The sequence below is a fragment of the Tauraco erythrolophus genome, chromosome 14, assembly GCF_009769465.1.
Source record: "Tauraco erythrolophus isolate bTauEry1 chromosome 14, bTauEry1.pri, whole genome shotgun sequence".
NCBI lineage: Eukaryota > Metazoa > Chordata > Aves > Musophagiformes > Musophagidae > Tauraco > Tauraco erythrolophus.
The window spans coordinates 2,727,224-2,750,596 of NC_141478.1; the positions used below are offsets into that span (position 1 = coordinate 2,727,224).

The window sequence follows — 23,373 nt, forward strand, 5'->3', positions numbered from 1 at the left end:
GAGGAAGATTAGCTCATGCTTACAAATACAAGTTTTCCAGAAGTTTGGTGCTAACCAATATAGGAGTCTCAAAGCTTGTGCTTTCTTTGCTGTGCTGAAGATTGTATCTGATAGGAGAAGAGAGGAACATGGGGAACTCGCTTGTTTCCTGCCAACCATTACCTTGTGTACTTACTTTGTGGAGAGGAGGACTTTGACTTTTGGTTTTGTTTAGCAGGATACACAGAAGTGATAGTTGCTCAGATAACCTCAACACAGAGTAAGCTGCCTTAAGCTTATGTTACACTAAGTTAAAAAATGTATAAGCAACTTTTAAGCTCAAATTTTTATGCCACTGCAGAGGGGTTAATAAAGCACTCGAAGGGAAATGTTCTCCTGGACCATCTGAGTGGTGTGGATCTAAGAGTAAGCTCTGGAGAGGGCTGAGGAAGGAGGACATAGCAGATGATATATGGATAATGTTGATGAGGGAAAAATACAGAGAGAAAACTGTACTTGTCTTAGCTTGTGGAAAAAACCTTAGTACATCTGTAAAATGATGGAAGTTAAGCCCTAAAATTACTCCATAAACTTCCTCTTTTGTAATTTTTGTTAACTTTTTTCTCAAAGTAGTTAAATTTTCAATGCCAAATTTAGGAGGAGGGGGAAAAGGAAGCCAAGATAGTTGCATGCACCAGTTATTCAGATCTGGTTTTGTCCGTAGTGGTTTTTTCTAGCCAGTGTTTTTCTGCCAGAAAGAAAACACTACCTCTAACCTGAGCAGCTCCAGCACCATCTGTGTCTGACTGAGCTGCTAGATCCAAAGCCTCTCCAGACATGAACTGGCACAGTGCACTTAGTGGAGTTCAGCCATTTACACCCATAGAGACTTTGGCCCTTGTGTCTTCTTTGCCTTCTATTCTACCTCAGATACACCCCTGCAGCCCCTCAGTTCTTTGTGGGTTTGCCCTTCCTGATGTATTTATGAATGTTCCTCTCGGCTTTATGACAGATATTTTGCACAGTGCCCTGTTACTGTAAGCCAGGTGCTTTTATCCTTAATGAATAATTTCCTGGAAAAAAAAAATAAACAATAGATAAAGTAGGTCATGGAGACAGCAGAGTAGAGAGCTTTGCGTAGTGATATAAAATTAAATAAGGCTGGGGTCATGTTCTCATTTATCTCTCCAGTTATTGCTCTAACATTGTCTGTGATGGTTCCTGGAAAGGTGAGGGTATTTTGGGATACTGGATCTGCTGGGAATTTTGAGCACAGTATCCTCTTCTCTCTGTTTTGTGCAGAGGAGAAAACAGCCACAGAAGTGTAAGACTTAGATGTTGTGGAAGAGCAATTGCAGATGCTGCTATTCCCTCTCTCAACCTGTGGAGGAGACCCATCTTGGTGAAGGTGCAGTTGGGTACTGCTCTGTGGCTGAATGAGGACTATTTGTGGTGCCTGTCTTTGGTGATACAGCTTGAAGGTCTACAGTCAGTGGTGTGTGGTCAAGAGATGCATGTCTAAGTCTAGACTGCAGAGATGTTTTGTTTCTTCAAGTGCCCCATATTCCTGAGCCCTGCAGCCAGGCCTCCAGGTACAGCACTCCTTTCTCACTTACAGCTGGATTCACAGGGGAATCAAGGCATGGAAGGGGATTGATGTGTGTCTGAGTCTTGCCTTGACATGGGGTCAGGCCTTTGCTAGCATGTGAACCTGACCTCATGTTCTAATATGCATTTTGAGCTTCCTTAGAGGTGTTTCGGGAGACTAAGTTTGGACAATTCAAGTAGGTGTCTTCTTACCAGGACAACATTTAACCAGCTGGTGTACAGTTATGAAGCAATAATTCTGCAGCATGTCACCTCGTAGCAGTGACCAAAGACCTTGTTCACACACCATAACCTTCTCCATGGCATCAGCTTTCTGTCCCAGAGAAGGACAGATCTCTTCAGCCTGTTTTCCATGATGGATGCCTAAACCCAAGAGCTTATAGCCATTTCTGTACACCTAAGTAACTGGCCTGGTTCTCAGACAGAGACTTGTGCATGCTCTGAAAATCAGATAAATTACATGGCCTCCCAACTTGAGGCTTTTAGCTTTGACATGATTGAACCAAATCCTATTCCTCCAGTATTGATAGTGTTCCAGCTATGCCCTGTAAGAAGCACAGGAAAGCACAAAGGGTTATTACAGCTTCTGAGGAAACCTCTCATATTTCAAGTAAAATTGGCAGTTTTTAAGTGGCCACTCTAATTCTTAAGCCATTAGAAACCTAAAAATTGATTGAACATTTATCTTATATTTAGCAGACATTCATAGAAAAAGTTATATTCTATATGGGCCATTCAATGTTTTTAATAGCTACGAAGGTAAAAAATTTTAGATAAAGATTTCAAGAGGTTGAGAGGGCAATTGGATGCAGGAAGAGAACATCTGAGTGTTGTAACAGAATGCCAGAGAGGATAAAGCACTGGGGAGACCCAGAGGATTACAGATGAAGATATATGCTATTGGACCAGTGGGGCCAGTCGAGGTATGGATGAGGAAGAAGCACACATATTTCCTTACTGTCTTATGAAGAAACCAAAGATAAAAAGCTTTGCCCTGCCTGCAGCTTTATTTGAAAATACATGTTTAGTTTCAGTGTTCATTTTATTCCAGTGTTCAGTTTCATTTTATTTGGATTACTACCTTGAAAGTTCAAGGCATTCACCAACTTTCAAGTTGAATTGGAAAAACTGAATCTGGATGCTCAGTGCAGCTCCAAGGCTTGCAAATCAGCCTTCTCCCATAAATACTGCACTCTTTCTGGAAAAGAAGAGACGGGTCTTTAAATGAAATATGAGATGTAGCTTTGGGATGTGATAGTACTGCTGTAGATCAACAGCCATCAATCTGTGTTACTTAATTTGTCCCTGGCTCAGCTGTTCACTGTACTTGGGACTTTTTTGCTGTTTGTTTCATTTTATTTTCCTCTGAGATAAATGAAGACAAAAAGAAAGGGCCAATTGTTCTTGACAAATAGAAGTAATTTTTTAAAATATAACCGTAAACGATATTCTGCATTTTCAAACAGCACTTTTTTCCCTGACTTTCACAGCACTTTCACAGAATCATACTTAATTCATTTCACTGCATATATATCGAACATCCTTATATTTCATTGCTCCCATTTTCACGTCAACTTCATGTAGACTCTTTAAGTGCTGTAAAAAAATTCAGTTGGAATAAATGGTTGGGTTTTTTTAGCTGGGTTGGGTTTTTTTTTTTTAGTTTTTTTTAGAAACATATTATTCCTCATCTGGGCATGCCTGTAACACTTAAGTTGCTTTATTTATCCTGGGTGTTCTGGGGATACAAGGTCTTTGTTGCTCCAAGTGTCTGAGGAAGCATATGTTGTAATTGTTTGACATCTTGAACATGGATTAGGTGGGTGGCCATATGTAAGCAAGCTAACTTGAGTTCTCAGGAGATCAGCTATTTGATGTGTGTCAGCTTACTTGCTCTTCTGAAGTAATGTATGTGAAGGAATAGCTGAAATATGCATGGGATAGGGAATATAAATACGCTGTTAAGTCAGTAGAGAATGTGACTCCCCACACAGTTTCAGCAGCTTTAAAATTCCACTGTGCAAGAAGCCTGGGATCGGTGTGGAGGACACTGCAGCACTGGCTGGCTTGCTCTGCTATCCCTTACGGCAATGGTCCGATGATGAGACCTGGGTAGGGGGTTAAGCAGACAAAGCATAAAGTGACTTTCCTTGTTTACCACGTTGGAATTGGGAGGGTTCAGATATGACTGCCCCAGGACGATTTCTTTGCTTGCAGGAGGTCATCTTCTGTTGAAATACTGCAGGGTACTGGGTACCCAGGTTTTGCCTTTGAAGCTTGCCCATGCCAACTTGCTTTTGGCAGAAAGTGCCAGTGGAACGTGAGCCATCTCCCTGTCCTAACTGGCAGGGCTTGGAAGGATCCACTCAGGGCTCAGGCGCTACAAGGAACACTAACGTTTCGGTGGACTTGAGTTTGGATTAATAACTTTAAGGGCCAAATGTTCACAGGGCTGGCTTCCAATTTTGCACTGGTAGTTGAGTACAAGTACAAAATTATGGGCAGAAAATCACAGATAATTTTTTTCCAAGCTGACCTTTCTGAAAAGGAGCCAGCAATTATGTGGATTTGGGCACTGTTTCAGCCATGTTTTTAGGTGTTGTTAATGCAATATTTTCATTATGTTTCTGCTGGACTATTGATTAACTATTCAATTATTTAAGAAAAAGAAATTTAGCATTGTAATAAAAAATAGCTTTTTGGATTGGTACTGGTACTTTGCACAAGCATGCATGGATGTTGAGATGGTGTAAGTACTGATGAAATAAAGGTGTCTGTATTTCTTTGTGTCTTGATGTCCGTCTTCTACAGCGGATGGATAATGCCAACCGTGTTTATACATTACTGCTTCAGTATCTAATCACTTTACAGTTTGTAATATGCTTATTCTTAAAGCACCTGACGGGTGGGTCAGTCCTCTTCCCCTCTTTCTTGGGGAAGATACTGAGTCTGAGAACTTGTGTATCCTAAATTTCACCCGGAGCTTCAAAGCCTGGTGTGGTATGGTGAAGGCTCAGAGGTAGCCTACAGAAGGTACTAGATGCAGAACTTGGAAGGAATTTGAGCTGCCTCGGTCTAGCCTGCTGTGCTTACCCAGTGTCACACCTTAGGGCTTTGATTTTAAACTTGAGTTCTCCAAATCCTATACATATATGCCGGTCTTTGTCTTTGTAAACGTATTTCATCACCCATAACTAAACTAATTGCCTAAATTGCTTGCCTAGTGGCATGTCCCTGTGGTACTTTGACCCAATTTTCCTCTGAGAGCAATGAAGGAACAATCCTGAGTTTCCAAAAATAACACCTGATAGATTGAAAAGAGCATACTTCATTATTTATTCTGCTTTGCTCTAGCCGAGCTCCCAGTGACTCCGGTGGAATTCAGCTCTATAAGAGTGCTTAGAACTGAAGGAAACCTTCAAACTTCCAAAAATATCCATGGAAATGTAACAGTGTTGATGACTGTAGCAGTTACAACTCCCAGTGATGGATTTTAGACCTTAGAAACTTAAAGCAACTTAAGAGATTTCAACATTTGGTTCCCACTGAAATCAGCTCCCCACCCAGTTTTGGAAAACTGAGCAACTGTTGCTCAAAGAACATAAAGGAGAGTCTTGAGGGCACTCTAGCAGTTAGGACCCTGGTGCATTTATCTAGTTTTTAAAAGAAAGCCTCTAAAATTACATCTTGGGAAATGGAAGTAGTTCCTTTGTTTGTACTGAACACCCACCACCTGCTTCACTGAATGGTGTCGCAGAGCTGACTGCTGCTCAGACCGAGCAAACAGGGCTCAGGATGCAGCTCTTCATCCTATCCCTTGATCTGTGAAATCTCTAAATTTTGCTTTTACTCTTTTATTTCCTGTCATGTTAATTACAGAAAATACCATAGAATTGTTTAATTTCTTTCATTCCTGACATTCACTTCAACTTCAGCCATGAACTTTGGTTGAGTGGCAGAGGAGCATGGTTAACTTTCATAGAGAGCACAGAATACTTTTGTCCTGAAAAGTTAAGGTTCCTGCGTATATTGATTGGCATTACCCTTATGGCTAGAAGGACAAACTTGAAGCAAGCTTGTCTCCATTGTATGAACTCAAGTGTAAGGAAAGAAAGATCCTAATTTTGTACATCTTGTCAGTCTGTTCCTCGCTTGTGCCTCTTCAAGGAACTGGGCCGTAGAAAGTGCTTCTGTGCCGTGAGCCTTCATGGATTACTGTGATGGAAACCTGCTGAAAGTCAGAAGCAGTTGTGCTGTCCTGGCCACCTCTGTTTCTCCCCTTGTCTCACCACCTGCAGGAAGTGGTGTCAGGTACATTTGTGAAGAGTAGTGACTTCTGTATCTACTTCCAGCCATGGAAATCGCTTCCACTCATTTGAAGTCACGGGCAGAGATGCACGTGGACCTTGTGGAGAGCACAGAAAGGCTGACTGTATCACTGACAGTAGCACAAATTACAGACTGGTTGTTTTGCACTGCGTGTGAGGGATAATAATTTGTCCTCAGTACAATGACTCCTAGAGGCTTAAATAGACCCTGTTAACTGAAATACCAGCTTTTGTTAACAGAGGCAGCTTCTTGCCTACTGTCTTCCCACATGAATCATATAAGAGGGAACCGGGCAACCCAGTGCATAGTCCAGTGTTTCTGCCAGTTCTTCTATTACTTGAATTTCTCTGTGCTCAGATAAGAATCACATTGTCAGGGCTTTTGTATTCAGTACCTGATCCTTCCTGGAAGTGTTTATCTGTTTAAAACAGCTTTAAATTTTCATTAAAAACAAACCAAACCCACAACCTGTCTTTGGCAGTATTTCTGTTGGTCGTGGCAAGGATTTTCAGAGGTGACTGGTGAGTTTGAGTGGCTTAGTTCTTGACTGCCCAGCTTCAACCAACCTGTTCCTTAGCACGCGTTCTGAGCTCTGCGTGTTATTCGGCCCTTTTGCGGTATCTCAAGTTATTAATCATAAATGGAGGCATCCAAAAAAATCCTGATCAGTTTTGAAACTCATGGCCTCATTTAGCTTTCGTAACAGCTTGTTTCTAACAAAATCTGATGTAGTGCCAAACGAAGTGTGTATTTAAATGATCCCTTGCCTAAACTATCACGAAAATTTCAGATGGGATGAGAAGGAGGAATGCCGCGGAGGGCAGCTTGTTGGAAGCTTGCTACTACTTAGAGACTAAAATAGTATAATCAGCAAACACTCAGTCACTTTAATGCTTCTTCAGTGAAATCCAACTTTTTGTTTTCTGGCTTAACTATTCTCTTGCATTTTCCTTAATCGCTCACATACAAGTACTAGAATACATTTTAATTTTGATGCATCTAGATTTTCCAGTTTGGTAGAAGCTATAATTAAGAACAGAATTAGGGAACCTCCTGATAAATGTAATACACTTATGAGGAATCAACATGGCTTTGTAAAGGCTTCATAAATTGTTAAAGCTCTTTGAAGTAAACATGTGGATCAAGAAGATCCAGTTAGATTTCCAGAAGGCTTTTGCATTGTCTTTCATTAAACTTTCTGAAAGAAACTGAACTTTCTTGTTGGGCTATTTTGGAAGAAAAAGTCTATATTTAAACAAAATGTTGTTTATATGATAGGAAATGAAGTCTGAGAATCAATGATTGGTTTCTAACAGAGGAGCAAGGAGACATTAAATGGAATTGAGGACGTAGATGGAACAACAAAGGAAGTATTTCATACAGTACATGGCTAAGACGCGAGACCATCACAGGATGTTGTTCACACTAAAATTTAAATTTGGTGGATTTAAATTTACGTTTTAACTGATCAAAAATGATTAAACAAATTATTGGATTAGAATCCATCAAATGCTATTAAACATGAAGATACCACATGCGGCTGAGGAGGTCCCAAAGTTGCAGATTGCTGGAGGCCAGAAGGGAACAAAAGGGATGTGTTATTATCAGCCATCTCCTTACACTCTTTTGTAGACACTTTGGTCTAATACAGCACAGTTATCTTATGATATGTAATTATTTGGAATGGTTTATCTCATTTCTGTCTTGATGTGTTTCCACTCCCCCAAACACACTTCCATTGATGCAGTATGTTTTCGGTTTTTCTACCTGATTGCTTACAGGACCAAGCAACTTCCAAAGAGCTTTCTTCTGCTATCCCCTTAACGTGCTGTGTGTCTTCATGTGCTGATAATCTGTAAAAACAGGATCCATCAGGAATTTTTAACACTGAGGTAAGATTTTTTTTCTTAACGTGGCCCTTTGTTAAATGCATTGCATGGAAGTTTGTGGGAAAAATTCAGGCTGGGTTAATCGACTGCATGTACATTTAGACATCTAAAGGAAAGATCTTTGAAAGGATATAAGGATTTAAGAGTATTGCATGCTAGTGAAAGACAGTCCTGTAAATGTTTTCCCTAATTGCAGCTGGACACCAAATTAGTTTTTTGCCTGGTTCAGAGCTCATTTCGTCCCAAACTGAGACAAAAGCATTTAGTTTAGAACTTTGTCATGGAGTGGATTTTCTATTTGAATTTCATGTCAAAGTCATGTCATATAATATTTTATGACAGAAGTGTAAAAATGAAATGTTTCACTATTTCTGCCCCTGAACAGGAAATTCTCAAATCGTCATTTTTAGTTAAATTTACTAATCTGTCAGCCAAGGAAGACGAGGAGAAATTTAATCTGTGGTTTTAATTTTCTTTTTTCTCCCATCCACTTAAAGTATATACTAGTCCTCTTTCACAAGAATATTACTGAAGCCAGGCCCTCAGCACTTAGACACAGCTTTAGAGGATATTCACTTCACCCAGCAAGGATTATTTGGGGTCTTACTTTCTTCACATGTAGGTCTCAGTCTTGTGTTGTATAAACTGCAAAAGAGAGTAACAAACCTGCTTGTGTCCTCACTCTCTTATACTTCATCCAGTTTAAGTGATCATCTGCATCTTCTGGTCTCTTTGCAAACCCCAGCACAGTTTCCTCAACAAAGGTTTTTGTAAAGTGAATCCACAGACAGATAAAACAATAATTTGCCACCTACTAGTTTTTCTATAGCTAAGATTTGAGGCTCAACAGTGAAAGTGTTTCCTTTCTTTTCTGATGGAACCAGTTACTTGTACCAATATTATAGGTGACGTACTGAGATTTATTCAAAAAGGAGCAAGGTGTGTGGAAGTGGTTTAAGGACTAACAGATACCTGACCTAATCAGTTTTAACTACCAGAGAGCGAGACACTTGTGAAAATTCACCAGGTTGTTTCGGATTGAAAGACCTTCTTTCTTGCCAAATTGTACCTACATTGACCTCTTTCATTCCTGAAAAGAAAAATCAGGCTGGGAGAGATGAATAGTTAGGGTCCATTTAGGGATTGCACAGAGGACCTGTCTGTCATTTATTTCCTTGTTAAGCTCAAAAGGCTGCCTGTCCTCGGGAGAGTGACAGTGGCAGACACTGGAAATGTTTGTGATTTGGCTGGATCTTTAATAAGTTACAGGCATTGTCCCCCTGAAAGGCTGGTGCTGCCTCCTTGGAGAATACGTTCCAAATATTAAATGCAGCGCGGGAATGTAGTATGTGTAATGCTGAGCAATAAAAGCTGAAAAAAAAACTTGTATTAATGTCATTACTGATTCTCTTTTGATGTTGGCTTTTAATATATGTGCTCCTATTTTTAGGGTTTTATTCTGAATCTTGTAATATCAAGCATTCCGTTTTGGTGTGAGGTATCTTCTGTTAACAGTGATCAAAGTGAAATACTTCGTTTGAGTTAGAAAAAGAGATGCTTGAGATGAATGAGGTTCTGCTGCATTTGGAGAGTTGGGTGTTTCTGAGATATGGTCTGACTTACAAACTTAGAAAATTAATTGCACAAAGCAGTTCATTTATAAACAGATCATAATATACCATTAGCATTAAAAGTTTAGAAAACAGTTTTGAACCTCTTTCAAACACATTGTAAACAAATATTCTGTGTGCTGTTAAGGCTTGTAAATAATTGTTTTGGTGTTTATTTGGTTTAAAAACTAAACTGACACGTTGTTTTCTTAAGAACAAATTGAGATCTGAGAACTACAGAATTCAAATGGAGGGCTGCTTCAGTTAAATAAGAAAAGACCTTTCTCTTTAGGTAGAAGACAGGCTGTCTTTCTACCTTTAACTAATTTAAGAATAAACCCAGGCTCTTGATGTCCTCAAGACATTAATGAACTGAGCACAGAATGATGTTAAATACAAAAATACCTGTTAAATGTTAATTTAATACACAGAATAAATGTTAAATACCTCTCAAGGTTTGTATTCAGTTAAGTAGATTTGCTTTGCTCTTGCTTTGACCATTTCTGTTGATTAGGAGCAGACTTTCCCCTCCTATTTGTTCAGTGTTGCCACGTACCAAAGGTGTAGAGAATGAGCAAAGGGGAAAATTGCAGCCTGTAAATACAGTGCTCCTAGAACTTGTCCTCTGTAGTTTGGTATTATTCAAATGGTGGCTAGTGTCACACGTTAAAGGCACCTTTGGAAGATATTCTTGTTGAAGGGCTGTCTGTCATTTTGTTGAGCCTGGTACTTGGTAGTTCACATCTACTGGTACTTGTTAAGTTAAAAGAAAGCTCAGTTCTACTCTCAAACAAGCTCTCAGGTTTTGAGTGTTAGATTTGTTGGACTTTTGGCCTGTGAGCACTTGCAGGTGAGCCGTTCAAGGCACATGGGGTAGTGTCTAGGACAAGTGTAGCAAATGGCTTTTCGATAAACAGAACTCTCTCTCATGCCCTTTTCTTGTCAGGCCTCTTAATTTCCAGAGTAAGCTTTTGCGTTGTTGCCATGGGACTTTGAAACAGCCTGCAGGTAGGGAATGGTCACTCATAGACTTAAATCCATTTCATGAGGAACATTAACATTAAATCATGTTAATTAACATTAATACGACTTACATGGCTTAAGACCTATCTCTGGGTTTAGCAGAGCTCTAGGAATAATTTAAAAGATGAGCTATTGCTCCCGTTGGGATCTGGACTTCGAATCCACTAAAGGCAATGGGTGTCCTTGAAGTAGCTTAGGTGGCTTTGAATCAGGAGGTAATTTCAAATCAGCTTTCCTGGCTGTTCCTTTGCTGTTCATTCTGCTTTGTGATGACTTCTTTATGCTGGGCTGTATATCAGTGCCATGCAGAGCAAACCCCTTAACATCCCTTTTGCTGTTCTGGACCATGAGGCAATGAGCCTTGTGTTTTTTAGATGATCATATGAAGATTCAATCTATTTTTAGGGCAATCTTGTTGCCAGGAATAATATATAGGACTTTTGATTTGAATGGTGGATTATGTGACAATGTAAGTGCCTGAAATGGATATTTAAAAATATTTTTTACTGACTGAACGTTTAACAGATTAACACTTCTGATGCAGTTACATTTAAAAGCAGCTTAGTGTTTCCTATCTCTTTTGTATTTTTGGCTGATGTCTTTAGGGACCTCTAGGCAAACACCACGACTTTGGTTTCAAAGCCCCAAATGAGCAATAAGTAGGTATAAATTAGTACATTTAATAGATGAACTGTAAGATGATGAAGAGACCACACCTGATGAATTTTATACAATCCATTTCCAACTTCAATTCAAATATTTTTATTTTATGTTTAATGTCCTTCATAATGTGACCCAATGGGTTGGCCTCTGTCGTTCTAAGTGATCCCACCATGTAAGAGTTGAAAAGTGAATTGATTTTCCTTTGGTCATGTAATAAGCATAAGTCTCAGATCTAGCCTACTATATTGATACATGTAAACCCCACTTAAATAAATCGAAGAGAGTATTTGAGTGTTCTTCCATTTGCCTGCAGGTTGATGGGAGAGTAGATTATTTCCATACCTCAGTTCCATGTTTTGTTGGTATAGCCAGCCAGCCATAAAAATGATCAGTATCAGAAGTGTTCTTTGGGGCTGTCAGTGTCTTGGGTAGCTTAATTATCAAATGAGTTTCTTTTAGTGGGTTTAAATGTATAAATGCCTTTTAGAATGCATTTGCACTTTTAAAAAATTTTACTGATTAGTTGATTGCTTTTTCAAGTATTTCAGTTTGTAAATAACTCCACAGCATTTGGTTTTGCACAAAAGCAAGGATGAAAAGGCCTAGGAGGATCTTTTCTTAAAAACTGTCTTTAATGGCTATATTTTCTTCTCTTTGTCTAGATACAACAATGGTGGCGTGTATGCTGTTCAGGTGGATTCTGCAAGGGCTTATTCTTTTTTTTCTGCTCAAAACTACTCTCTCTCTAAACCCAGATGATCCAAATGTTTGTAGTCATTGGGAAAGGTAATGTATAACATAGCATTTTTATTTTTTAACTAGCTGTTTCAGAATTTTACATTTAAAAGGCAAAACAAGAGCCATAATTTGCTGAATACCACCCTGCCTCACAAAAGAACATGGATTTCCATGACGGAAATAGCACTTCTGAGTGCCTCTGAGGATTTGGATCATCCCAAAGAATTGGTTCTAAAGCTAGAGCTATAGACCACGTACCCCTGTGTTACCTGTCTGCTCAGCTGTTCTTTGGAAAGCTCCTCCATCCTTTCAGTTAGAGGACTGCTCAGGTGTATTTTGACTTATCATGGAGAGACCTAGAGAAACAGTGGCCTTGTTCTGTCTTGCTTTTTTCTGGCTGTGGTCAAGCAAGACTATTTAGAGATTTCAACTGAGTTTTAAGCTTTTCTTGCTGCAACATGTGGGCTTATTCTCTACGTCCTGAACTTTGTGGCTGTATCTGCCAGAATCGTGTCAGCATCAAAGAGTATTTGCATGAAAGCACTGAGAATTAAAGGCTGTGGTAATTCTGTTCTCTCTATTGTTACAGTGTCCTAGACCTAAAAGTGGATCTGTGCAGGACAGTTCTTATGAGTACAGAGAAACCCACTGGCTTTGATAGGGTTCACATTCATGCCGAGTCTGTTTGCAGAGGCTAAAGTTCCTGTGCTCTTAAGTCTAACTTGCTAAATTTCCAGTTCTGTTCTTAGTTCCACACAAATATAAATTACATGACACTTCAGCAAAGTAAATCCCTTAACAAGAGCAAAAATAGAATCATACTTTGGCACTATGTTTTGATTTTAGAGGCCGTAATTAAAGAATTAACTGCTTGTAGGTAATGCAACTGCAAAGCAAAGGCTCCACAGGAATAGGATTTCACAGTCGGTGCTGCGAGGTGAAGTGCATTCAGAGCACAGGAGTAAAATATTGATTTTGTCTGAAGAAAGTCAGCAACCTAGAGACCCAATCAAGGGGAAACAAAAATTAAATACCAAAATTGATTGGTTGTACTGACCAAGATGACTTTGTTACTTAGATGTTAATAAATCAAAGGGAGAAGATTGTTAGGGCAATTGCTGGATAACAAACGGGATCATAAAATAATAATCAAGATTCGTGAGTGTTACTGTTTTGCATTAATAATGAGCTCTGTAAATATTTTACATTTTCACATTAGTAGAATTAAAAATATTATTGCCAAACCCAGCGAATTGTGATGGAGGGCAAAAGCAACATCAAGTAGAATCTTGGCTTGACTAGAAGGGGCATGACAAGCAGGGCAGTAATAGTCCAATCTTCGATTTCAAGCCAGTCAGACCCTGCAAGCAAATATTTTGGTATTCCCTTACGAGTGCAATCTCACAGGGCTTAATCACATCAGCAGTCCCATTGATGAGAAGGAAATCACTTGGATTATTAAGACAATCAATGTAATGAATGATTTGGAGGATCTAATTCCTGGGTCTTGACCCTGCCTGGAATGATCTCGGTATCATTGTTCAAAGATTTTGTAGATCTGATCAAGTAGAGCTTCTTTCCAGATCAGAACCTGAGATTGAGTCTCTTCAGCAGCACACACTTACAGTAGGGCAACACGATGTTCTAAAATGGCTGAGACTAACCCAACAAGGAAATCTGTCTTCCTGTATCATGGGAGAGGCCCAGACACTGTAAATGTGATCATAGTGATTAATACAGTGCCTGTTGCATGAATAAGTAGTGTTTTGGGAAGGAGATTGCTGAATTCTTAGTGGTGTTGTGATTTCTAATCAATTTGCCCAGTTTTTGTTTATCTCCATTCGTTTGTACGAAGAGGGGTAGTCCCACTCGAACCATATGTCAAAATGGTCCAAGTCTAGATACCATTAACTCGTGTTACAGTTTTCAGATAGTTCTGAGGTTATTTCTGCTACAAATTAAAAGGATTAAATTTGTGCTGCAGAGAAAGAAACACTCTTCAACCTGGTACAAATGGTCCTGTTTGGTGCACCCAATGTTTGAAGTAATGATGCTGCTTCATCATAAAATGAAGTGCGAGCATCCCATCGTGCTGGCGAAATGCAGCAGTGCTAAGTTAACATGAGCTCTTGTTAACATTGTGAAATACAGGCAAAAATTACCAGTCTTAGGCAGGAAGGCAACTGAGACATTAAAAAAAAAAAAAAAATTCCTCTCTTTTACAGTTTCCACTATCAAGTTAACCAGACGCCCTTTTCACATTCTAAACTACTACGAGTTTTCATAACATTTGTTTCTTTTCTGGAAGGGAAGGGTTTATTACTCAGACTGAAATCTCTGCCTAGTTCAGTATGGAGTTCAAGTTGGAAGCATTTCCAAAATTTTCAGGAAGAACTGTGGTTGAAGGAAGCCCTGTTCTGGTTTTTGGTAATGCTCAAAGTTTGAGATCGATTTTTTTTTTTTTTTTTTTTTTTTTTTTTTTTTTATTACTGGAGTTAGATGAGTTGCATACACAGGGAAGTGTGTGTTTCATGTTGCAATGAACAGCCTTTCACTTTCTTTCTTTGTCTGCTCCTAGCTACGCTGTGACAGTACAGGAATCTTATGCTCATCCTTTTGATCAGATCTATTATACAAGATGTACCGACATACTGAACTGGTTCAAGTGCACTAGACACAGGTAAGAGCTGATCCCCAGATACTTCACTTTTATTTTGCCTTTTTATGTCCTCATATACTTTTTATTTATCCAGATTTTTTTGGTACTCTTAATACAGATAGGTACAGAAAGACGTATTTTAATCCAATAGCCACGGTGTTTGGCGTTTTAGGGCATTGATTGAAGTAGAGAGATTTTTTGCATGAAATTTGAGTGAGATCAATGGTAGTCAGTCTCTTACAGGGCCATTCAGGGGTGTGTATCCTCCATTCACCCCGCCATGCGATTGAAAATGTTTATTACATGATCAAACATCACCAACTATCCTTTCCAAGTGATCAGTGCATGTCCAGGTTTATAGTAGGAAGTCCGTGCAGCTCCTAAATCTTGAAGAATCAGGCAGTTGAGGGTTAGTGATAGTTATAAATGGATCCAAATTTGAAATACTGCACCCAAATCTATATTGAAAATCAAGTAAAATGAGTTTTCACTCTAGCACCGAGTGAAAAATGATACTAAACAGTTAGCTTTTTGCAGGCTGCAAGATAACGCTGTTCCATTCATTCTGATTCCAAGTAGAAAAGTATCCTAATGAACATCCACTAATATTTCAAGGGCATTTTAGCAAGCTACGTGGTACCTTGACTTCCACATATTCAGTAGCAAAGAGGTTGTTCAGCACCGTCGCAGTCTGACTGGGGGAGTTTGCTTTTTTGCTTCAGTGTTACAATGGATGGAATTGAACAGGGATGCAGAGCTTTCTGGACTACTGCATAGCTTGGAATGCAGTATCTGACATGAGGGACAATAGATTTGGTTCATTTTAGGTAATTTCAAATAAACTAGCATGACCAAAGCCGTTTTGAAGTGTTTGCTCTTAAATATTCTCTGTTAAATATTCCTTTTTTAATGTGGTGTCATTGCTAATGCTATGAATAAATCTAGAAAAACTACAGAATGCTGAACATCTTTTAATTTCCATGGACTCCATGTTGTGGTGGGCAAAACATGCTTTAAACACTGGGCTGGGACTGAAATGTCATTTTGTAAGGCATTAATGCCTCAGAAGGGTTAGCGAGCAGGCAGAAATCACTTGGGGTTAACTTGACGTTTTGTGTATCGAGAGCAGGTTCTTGTCTAGCACTCTGACACAGTGGTCTCCATAGAAGATTCTCATCATTCCATTGATGCTACCTGACCTTATATGCAGATTCATTTCTAATATGCAGAAATGAGTCGTTTACTCTTGAAGAAAATCCTTGCTCTTGCTTTCAGACTGGGGAAATGCTTTACAGCAGCAGCCCTACGAAGGGCCGCAGTGATGGACTGTCATGAGTCCTGTGTTTATAATACAAGTTATATTTCAAGTTTCAAAACAAGTATTGATTTTTTTTTATTGTGGCTTTTAATATCAAAAGCTTTCATGCATTTTAAAATAATTATTGAATGCTATCCTTACTATAATTTAACACAAATATAATTCCAGCAGTAGGCATTGATTTTCAATGTTGTCAAATGGCTTTCTGTCTTGCAATTTAGAATAAGTTATAAAACAGCGTATCGAAGAGGACTGAGAACTATGTATCGGCGAAGATCTCAGTGCTGCCCTGGATATTTCGAAAGTGGAGACTACTGTATACGTACGTACAGAATTTTGATTCAGATGTGACAACTAAAAGTAATTTTTGCAGAAGCTGTAGACAAATTAAAGATGGATTGTAGTAGTAATATTAAGGACTGATTTTTCAGAGCTGCTCAGAACCTTCAGATCCCCCTGATTTCAGTCACAGTTGCAGATACAGAACATTTCAGGTCATTTGAAGCACCAAAAGTAAAATTTTGCTGAAATCATCAGAGAGGGAGTTAATCAAGTTCCTGAGTGCTTTCTTGAATCACACCTTACTTTGGGGAGTAATTTATGCAAGTGTGCACTAACGTACAGAGTTAGGGGAACCAAGAGCAGAAGCAGCACAGAGTTTCCATCTCTTAACTTTGAAAGTTCTTACTCCAGGTAAGAACAGTTAAAATCTCATTGTTTCATGTGGTTCCTGTCAATAATTCTGCCCTTTTTAAAGCTTTGCAAATATCATCAGTACTTTGTCCTAATTGCACAGTACCAGTAAATAAAAAGCTCTGGAGTGTGTTAGGTCAGTCTGAGCAGGACAAAAAGTGAAATGGATCCTCCAGCAACACCTAAGAGCTTTGTTAGTTAAAAATGCCCTGTACATCAATGTCACATGTTTTCAGTGTTGCAGCTTTCTAAGTACTCTGAGACAGAACACATATGCTCCCTTTGTTCAAAGGGAGAGTGGAGCTGGAGATCTCTTGTCTCCATCTTGTTAGAATGGGATTATGACACAAGGAAAACACAGGGAGGTTTTGATCAGCATCAGAATCCAAATCTTATTGATGGGTTTAGAATGCCATTGATTAATGTACATGTCCAAGTGATACAATTATCCAGCTAATGTTAAATATCTTGATAGGGTGCTTTAAAGCTGCTTCTATCTAGCTCTGTTGGTGGTTTTATCTCAGTACCTATATTGTAATAAATATGAGCACCTCAAAAACATGAATGGACCCTAATCACATTTCAAATCACCTTTATGCCAAACAGTTATTTTAAAGGAGCTTTGGACGATGGAAAAATGACCAGCCCTTTGAGATAAGGCATTAGAATCAGCCTTATTTTACAGAGAGACTAATAATTTGATCTTTTGAAGGGTGAAGTGCTGTTACTCAAGTTTTGGCAAACATTTAATGTAACCTATTGTCTTTGGTGAAATCCTTCCTGTGTTCAGTATGTACCTACGTGTAAATTTCTCAAGTGTCAATATAATTTCAGCAGTTGTTCCACATACTTGTATTACTAACTTGAATTTTGTGACTCAAAATCCTATCTGGCACAGAAGATATTTATTTTCACTTTTCTCTCTGCAATCTATTGATTTTTTTTATTTTCTATTTTTTAATTGCCATACTGGTTGCAACAACAGGAGATCTCTGCAAACTTCCTGATTCTTTGTGGGTGTTAACATTTATTTTAAAGTGCTTTTTTGTTAGTCTTGATACTTGAGTTCTGCGGCTGCCAGGCAAATTTTGTCTTTATATTATGGAGAAAGAACAGCATACACCAAAGTTTTGCTAATGCAGAACAGACAGCAGGTATCTGGTCAGACCAGGAGTTTCCTATTTGACACAGTGCAGATAACTTACTTTCTCCCTGGTTTTTATGTGTGCAAGAGTCAGGTTTCTGTATTTCGTTATCTACGTGGCCATAAATGCAAAGTGCATGCCTCAAGGACATTTTCTATCTGTCCTCCTTCCTGGGAGATCTGAGCAGCAAGTGCAGCTGGGAGAGAAATGAAGTAAAGGAATAAGTTCTCCAACATGATTGATTCGAGATACTCGTTCTTATTGTTTTGATACTGCAAGTAGCCACATAGCAAGCAAACAAACAAAACACCTCATCAAAGCTCTCCGACCCTGCAACCAGCAGTTTGAAGGCACAACAATATGTGACTAATGTGATCCTTTTCATGTCATTCCTTTTGTTTCTAACACATCAAGCCCTGGTCCCATTACTTTTGTTTTGTTTTTCAACAATGTGTACCTGTGCCAACAAGGAAATTCTGCCATTCATCACTCTTTGCAGTCAGTAGTGAATTCCATTTTCATTCCTGGTGGCACCTCTCTGCTTTTGCCTCTTTCCTTACCTTCCCTTTCTCATTCCTTTCTTTTCTTTAAACTGATGTTTTCTGTTATTTCCTAACAAGGAAATAGTCTAGTACTCCCATCCCACGTTCCTCTAGGCATGTTCAGGGCCGGCTCCTTTAATGGCAGCTGCTGGAAGAGAGAGGTCAGAGACATCATGAGAATCATTCCACGTGCCTGTGCTGTCCCGGGGTGGCATGGTTTGGAGATGAGTGTGCTTCTGCTAAGCCCCACTGACATGAAGGGAAGGAAGCTCCAGCCCTGCAGAGAAGGTTCTCCCCACTCAGCCAGCCCTTCAAAATCTCTTCCATTAGCAATCATGGAAGCCACTACAACACGGGGAGGAGAGAATACTTCCCGCAGTGAGTCTGATGATCAAAAGAAAGTTTGATTAAAAAACAGTGTGTAGATTAAAGGCTAATTGGTTCTTCTTTCATTAATAGCAGTCTTTATTTCTTGCAAAAGTTAAATAGCTTTGTAATTAACAGTGACATGTTTAGACTAGAGAAGGCTGAGTTTAAATCTCTATTAATGACTGTTTCTTGGATTTTAAAGCACGAGTGAAGGCTTTCAGCCACTGTTTTGATCTTTTCCCTTCTCATTTACTGTTTTTTAAAGGAATGTCAGATATATGTTTTTATCTTTGTCCTCCTGTTGGGACTTACTAAATTGATTAGGTCTAATAAAATCTACCCTCAGCGCTAAATAATCAGGTTGACCCAGAGCTTCTTGCTCTGCCAGTCTTTCTCTGGTGTCTTCTTTGCCTTTTTCAGATCTTTATACCCTACTGCTGCATAAAATGTGGAATTCAGGCACAAGGTCAAAAAATTTAACTTGTTGACTGGTAAGTTAAACATCTGGCCAGCTGATTAGTACTTAGGCTAAACAGTTTTGGGATATACAATTGTCTTTGTGCCTGTAAAGGGCTTGGAATATTTTCGGGTTGTAATGGTATTCAGAAAATACCACCTGAAAAATGCTGCAGATGCACATCTGCATTTTTTTTTTCCATTAATGTCTTACAAATGCTTGCTACCATTTTGGTAGTTTTGCAAAGTGATTCCCCTTCTCTGAACGTTCTTATACACGACATAGCTGTTCACTGAACTGTCCCTGAAAACAAACAGCACAGTCTGAGTAGTAAATCAGAGCAACTGTGATTTACTACACTTGGTATGCTAAGGTAAGCTTTTGGCAGAGCCAACGCGTAAACTGCAGAAAATCTTTTTTTAAACAACCACAGGGTTCAACTGCCCTTCAAGGTTTTCATAAGGATCTTTTAAGATTATATAGCCTGGATTAGTATCTGTGGTAGATAAAGCATCTCTGAATACTTTGCTGCTCAAAAAAAAAAAAGAAAATGAGTATTACGTGGCTCTTTTGTGATTTTTACCCTTTGAGTGGATGGTAATTGAATACTTCCCTTTATGAATATGTCAGGTGGAAAGATTCCCTGTGCACTAAATGGATACATTTTCGTCTGAGAGACCAATGCTTTGTTCAGTCTGTCCATTTTAATCTTATTCTTGCACAACAGATTTATCTAAAAGAGACGTTTCTTCTAGGTAACAAAGGGTCAGAGACCCAAGCATCAGAGAAAAGGAAGATGGGGCTGCAAGCACTGTCTACTTATAGCTGACTTTTTGACAGAAAAAAACAACCATGAAACACAAAGTTGGGAATCCACCTTTTCTTCATAGATTATTTTAGCTTTTAACAGTTTTATTTTTCACTCTCTTACCTTCCACTCTTTTCCTAATGTATAAATCTATGCAATGTGACAGGATGTAATAATGACAGGATTAGTGATTTAACAATCTTATTTGCTGCCATTTATCTGTCATTCAAACCTGCCAAAATTCAGTGGAATTATAGATTGGCCATTTCATGGTTCTTTCCTTTCTCGGCCAAGATATTATCGATCTCAGATTGTTTCTCAACGTTCAGCTTTCCACATTACAATTGCCACAACCATCATCAAGGCTCCTTGACTTTGACAAATCTTTGTGCAGAGAAATTCTTGGTCTCACTGGTTGAATCTCAATTTGTCACCTAGAGTGGTAGTTCACTCAGACCAGAGGTTTGGAACGTTATTATATTTGCATGTAGCTATTTATCCATCTTTTCAGCTAGCCTATGTCTGAACACCTTTCTTCATTTGTTTTCGAAATTCGTTAATGTTCTTTTAATAGCTGACTTGGTGAAATAATGCAAATTAGGGACCAGATTATTTTCAGGATTTTAAATCATGTTTCATAAATTCTGTAAGAAGAATAGACACACCAACTCCATAGAATGATGTATGCTTTTATACTGTAGCAATATGAACATTCATACCTCAGGATTGCACTCAGATTTACAAGGCTGCATGTCTAGTGCAGTTTTTGTAATCTTTGAAAAGGCTGCCTTATTGGAGCCATATGGCTAGATTGTTAAACATCTGTACCATAGGAGTAACAATTCCAAAGCTTCCTGCCAGCTGGATGAATTACAATACTTGCAATTCAATGCATATGTTACACCAACACACCGACACCACAGTGAAGTGTACTTAGGATGAAAAGAAAAATAACGGCTTATGTGATCAGTGCAAAAGTTGTGTACTCTTAGAAAACGTTGAATCAGCAGCTTAAACTTCCTGAATATTCATAATGTTTGTTCATATGTCAGATTTGTTGATTATTTTCACTTTATAAGGCGGTAGCTCATTAACATTTTAGGAGAAGTGTTGTCCCCCTCCGTCTCACCTCAATTTTAAATTCCTCATGGTGAGCATTCCTGTAACTTGAAAATATATTGCTTGAAAACTGCTGGACTTAGGAAATATATTTTTCTTATCTTTATAGATACACATTAAAGCCGGTGCTGGTGCTTTCTGTAGGAGCCTGACTGTTACATTATTCAAGTATGGCATTCTGTACATCAATAATGCAGCATGAATTAGGGGAAATGATATAGCAGAGCATAGATCCTTTGTATCAGGGGACATTCTTTTTCTCTTTCTGATTTGGGATGTGTGAGTGCGAGAAAATGGTGTGGAAGGCCATTCTCCATATAGTGTTATTAATTATAGAGTTGAAATGACAGTAGAAGACACTTTGATATTTCTCCTTTTATATGCATTTGAGATGGCTCCATACAACTTTTTCCAGTGAAAAAATTTGAGTCCTGTGTTCCCATCTGAGAGGAAACTTGCAGAGGAATTAAATTCTGCTTCTAATAGTAGTAGTTGTAGTCATAGTAGCAGTGACGTTCTTACCACTGTGTGGTGGCTGGGTGGAATCCCTGTTTTCTAATGAATCCTCAGGTGGGTTGATAGGAAAGCAACAGAAGGAGAATGCAACAGAGCTGGTTGTCTGCATTCAACTCCTGCTACCATACCGCAGAGTGTAACTTCGGAGCCATATACCAATGTCTACTATACCACTTGACAGAACACAGTAGAGGCCTTTGCTTGTATTCATTCTGAGCATCCTGGGAGGCAGGTGTGTGTGGACAGGAAGAGAGAGACCAGCCTTATAAGTAGGCCAGTTCATTTTGCAGCATAGATGAAGACACTGGGTTACTATTTAGCCTAAAGATAATGGAGAGACCTCTTTGACAGGAAGGTGAAAAAATCAATTCTCATCTCCCATCCATCATTTTATATTTGCAGTCAGCTTCTGGATGCTGATGGATATGCAAGGACGCTGGTGCGGAGTGGTAATGAAATAAGGGAAGGAGTTCTGGAAAAAATGCAGTAGAAGGAGGAGAAACAAAGTGTTCATACAAAGGAATGAAAATAGCAGGAAGTTGGAAAGGAGAGTATGCTGAAGCTATATAATTTCTCAAGGGACTTAATAAATATCAGAGGAAAAATTATGCAGGTATTATAGTTAGAAAAAGATTTAGGCTGTTGCTAGTGTTGCAGTAAAAAAGCTTTTCTGGCTGCTTTCAGTTGGCAATATCAGTTGGATCAGTATAAAAGAATACTGGGAATATAGACACAGATGGAGACACTGGATCCAGAGCTACTCATAGCATTCATGCTAATGGCCAGGATGATTGGAGACTTCAACCGGATCAGAAGAAAGGCACAAGAATCATAGATGTGAGTTCATTGTTGAATTAAGAAAGAGCCAGGCAAAGCTTAGTCCATTAATTTGCCCCCTTTTAGCAAAGACGGGTTGGTCTCCATCTACTGTAAATCAGCACAGATCCACCATGTTTGAATGGACATCTTCAATTACTTCATCCCAGCTTCCATATCGTCTTTAATGTCTTGATTCCCTTTCAAAATTCCCTTCCTTCTTCTCCTGCTTCAATATGCTTCATGTTGTTAATGCACTGATCGTGAATGGCATGGAGAGCACCAGTGCTAATCCACGACAGCTTTATGGCTCAGTCCTCAACGTTGCTCATACCCATTCACTTGCAGAGACTTGTAAAAACAAGATCATGTCCATCCCATATGTGAGTGAACTGGTTTTGAGGATGTATACATATAGGACATTTATTGAATTATGAAGGCACAGAACTCCAGAAGATTTTTCCCTCCAAAAGAGTTTGAAGTTCATTAGTCCTGACGTGTGGTGAGCTGGGTTAACTTATTGAAATCAATAGGGTCGGAAAGAAGACAGATGTGTGAAATGAAACACATGTTTAAAATTGAAGTTTTCTTGACCAGTCCTTTACATTCTTCTCCCATTTAATAGGTTTATTTCCCTTGTGCTCTGAAGAGCTTTTAAAGCCTAGTTAGAAAAGGAGGGAGAGATAGAGAGAGAGGAAAAGTTACCTGAACCTAGATGGCCTTTAAAAAGAGCTTCTGATGCACATGCAAAATCTGAGATGGCATCTGTTTCCAGTTCTTTTCTATTGTGGCTTCTTCCTTGCCCAGTTCTGGAGTCTTTGTCACACATTAACTGTAGGTGTCTGGGAAGCCATCAGTCAGACATGGGGGAGCGTTCTAAGGGCAGGTTCCTTCTTGACTGAAAGAAAGAGCTACTGCAGCCTATGCCAGGTGTAAGTGCCGGTCACACCTCTTCCTTGTTTCTAGGCATCTTCTAAGATTGAAACCATAAATAAAACGGAATCAGTATCACTACAACAATGTCTGAAGTGCACACGATAGAATAATAGCACGGCACAGTGTTGTGGGTTAAACCCAGCACCCAGGGGGACA

General features: G+C 39.0%; 1 protein-coding gene across 1 annotated transcript in view; it reads left to right on the forward strand.

The window, feature by feature from the left end:
- Positions 1–11,771: 11,771 nt before the first annotated feature.
- Positions 11,772–23,373, forward strand: part of MEGF11 (multiple EGF like domains 11) — a 211,939-nt gene continuing 200,337 nt past the window's right edge. Inside the window, 3 exon segments of the mRNA XM_086620149.1 lie at positions 11,772–11,887; positions 14,418–14,519; positions 16,038–16,138. Of these exon segments, the coding sequence (XP_086476275.1) occupies positions 11,772–11,887; positions 14,418–14,519; positions 16,038–16,138 (319 nt within the window).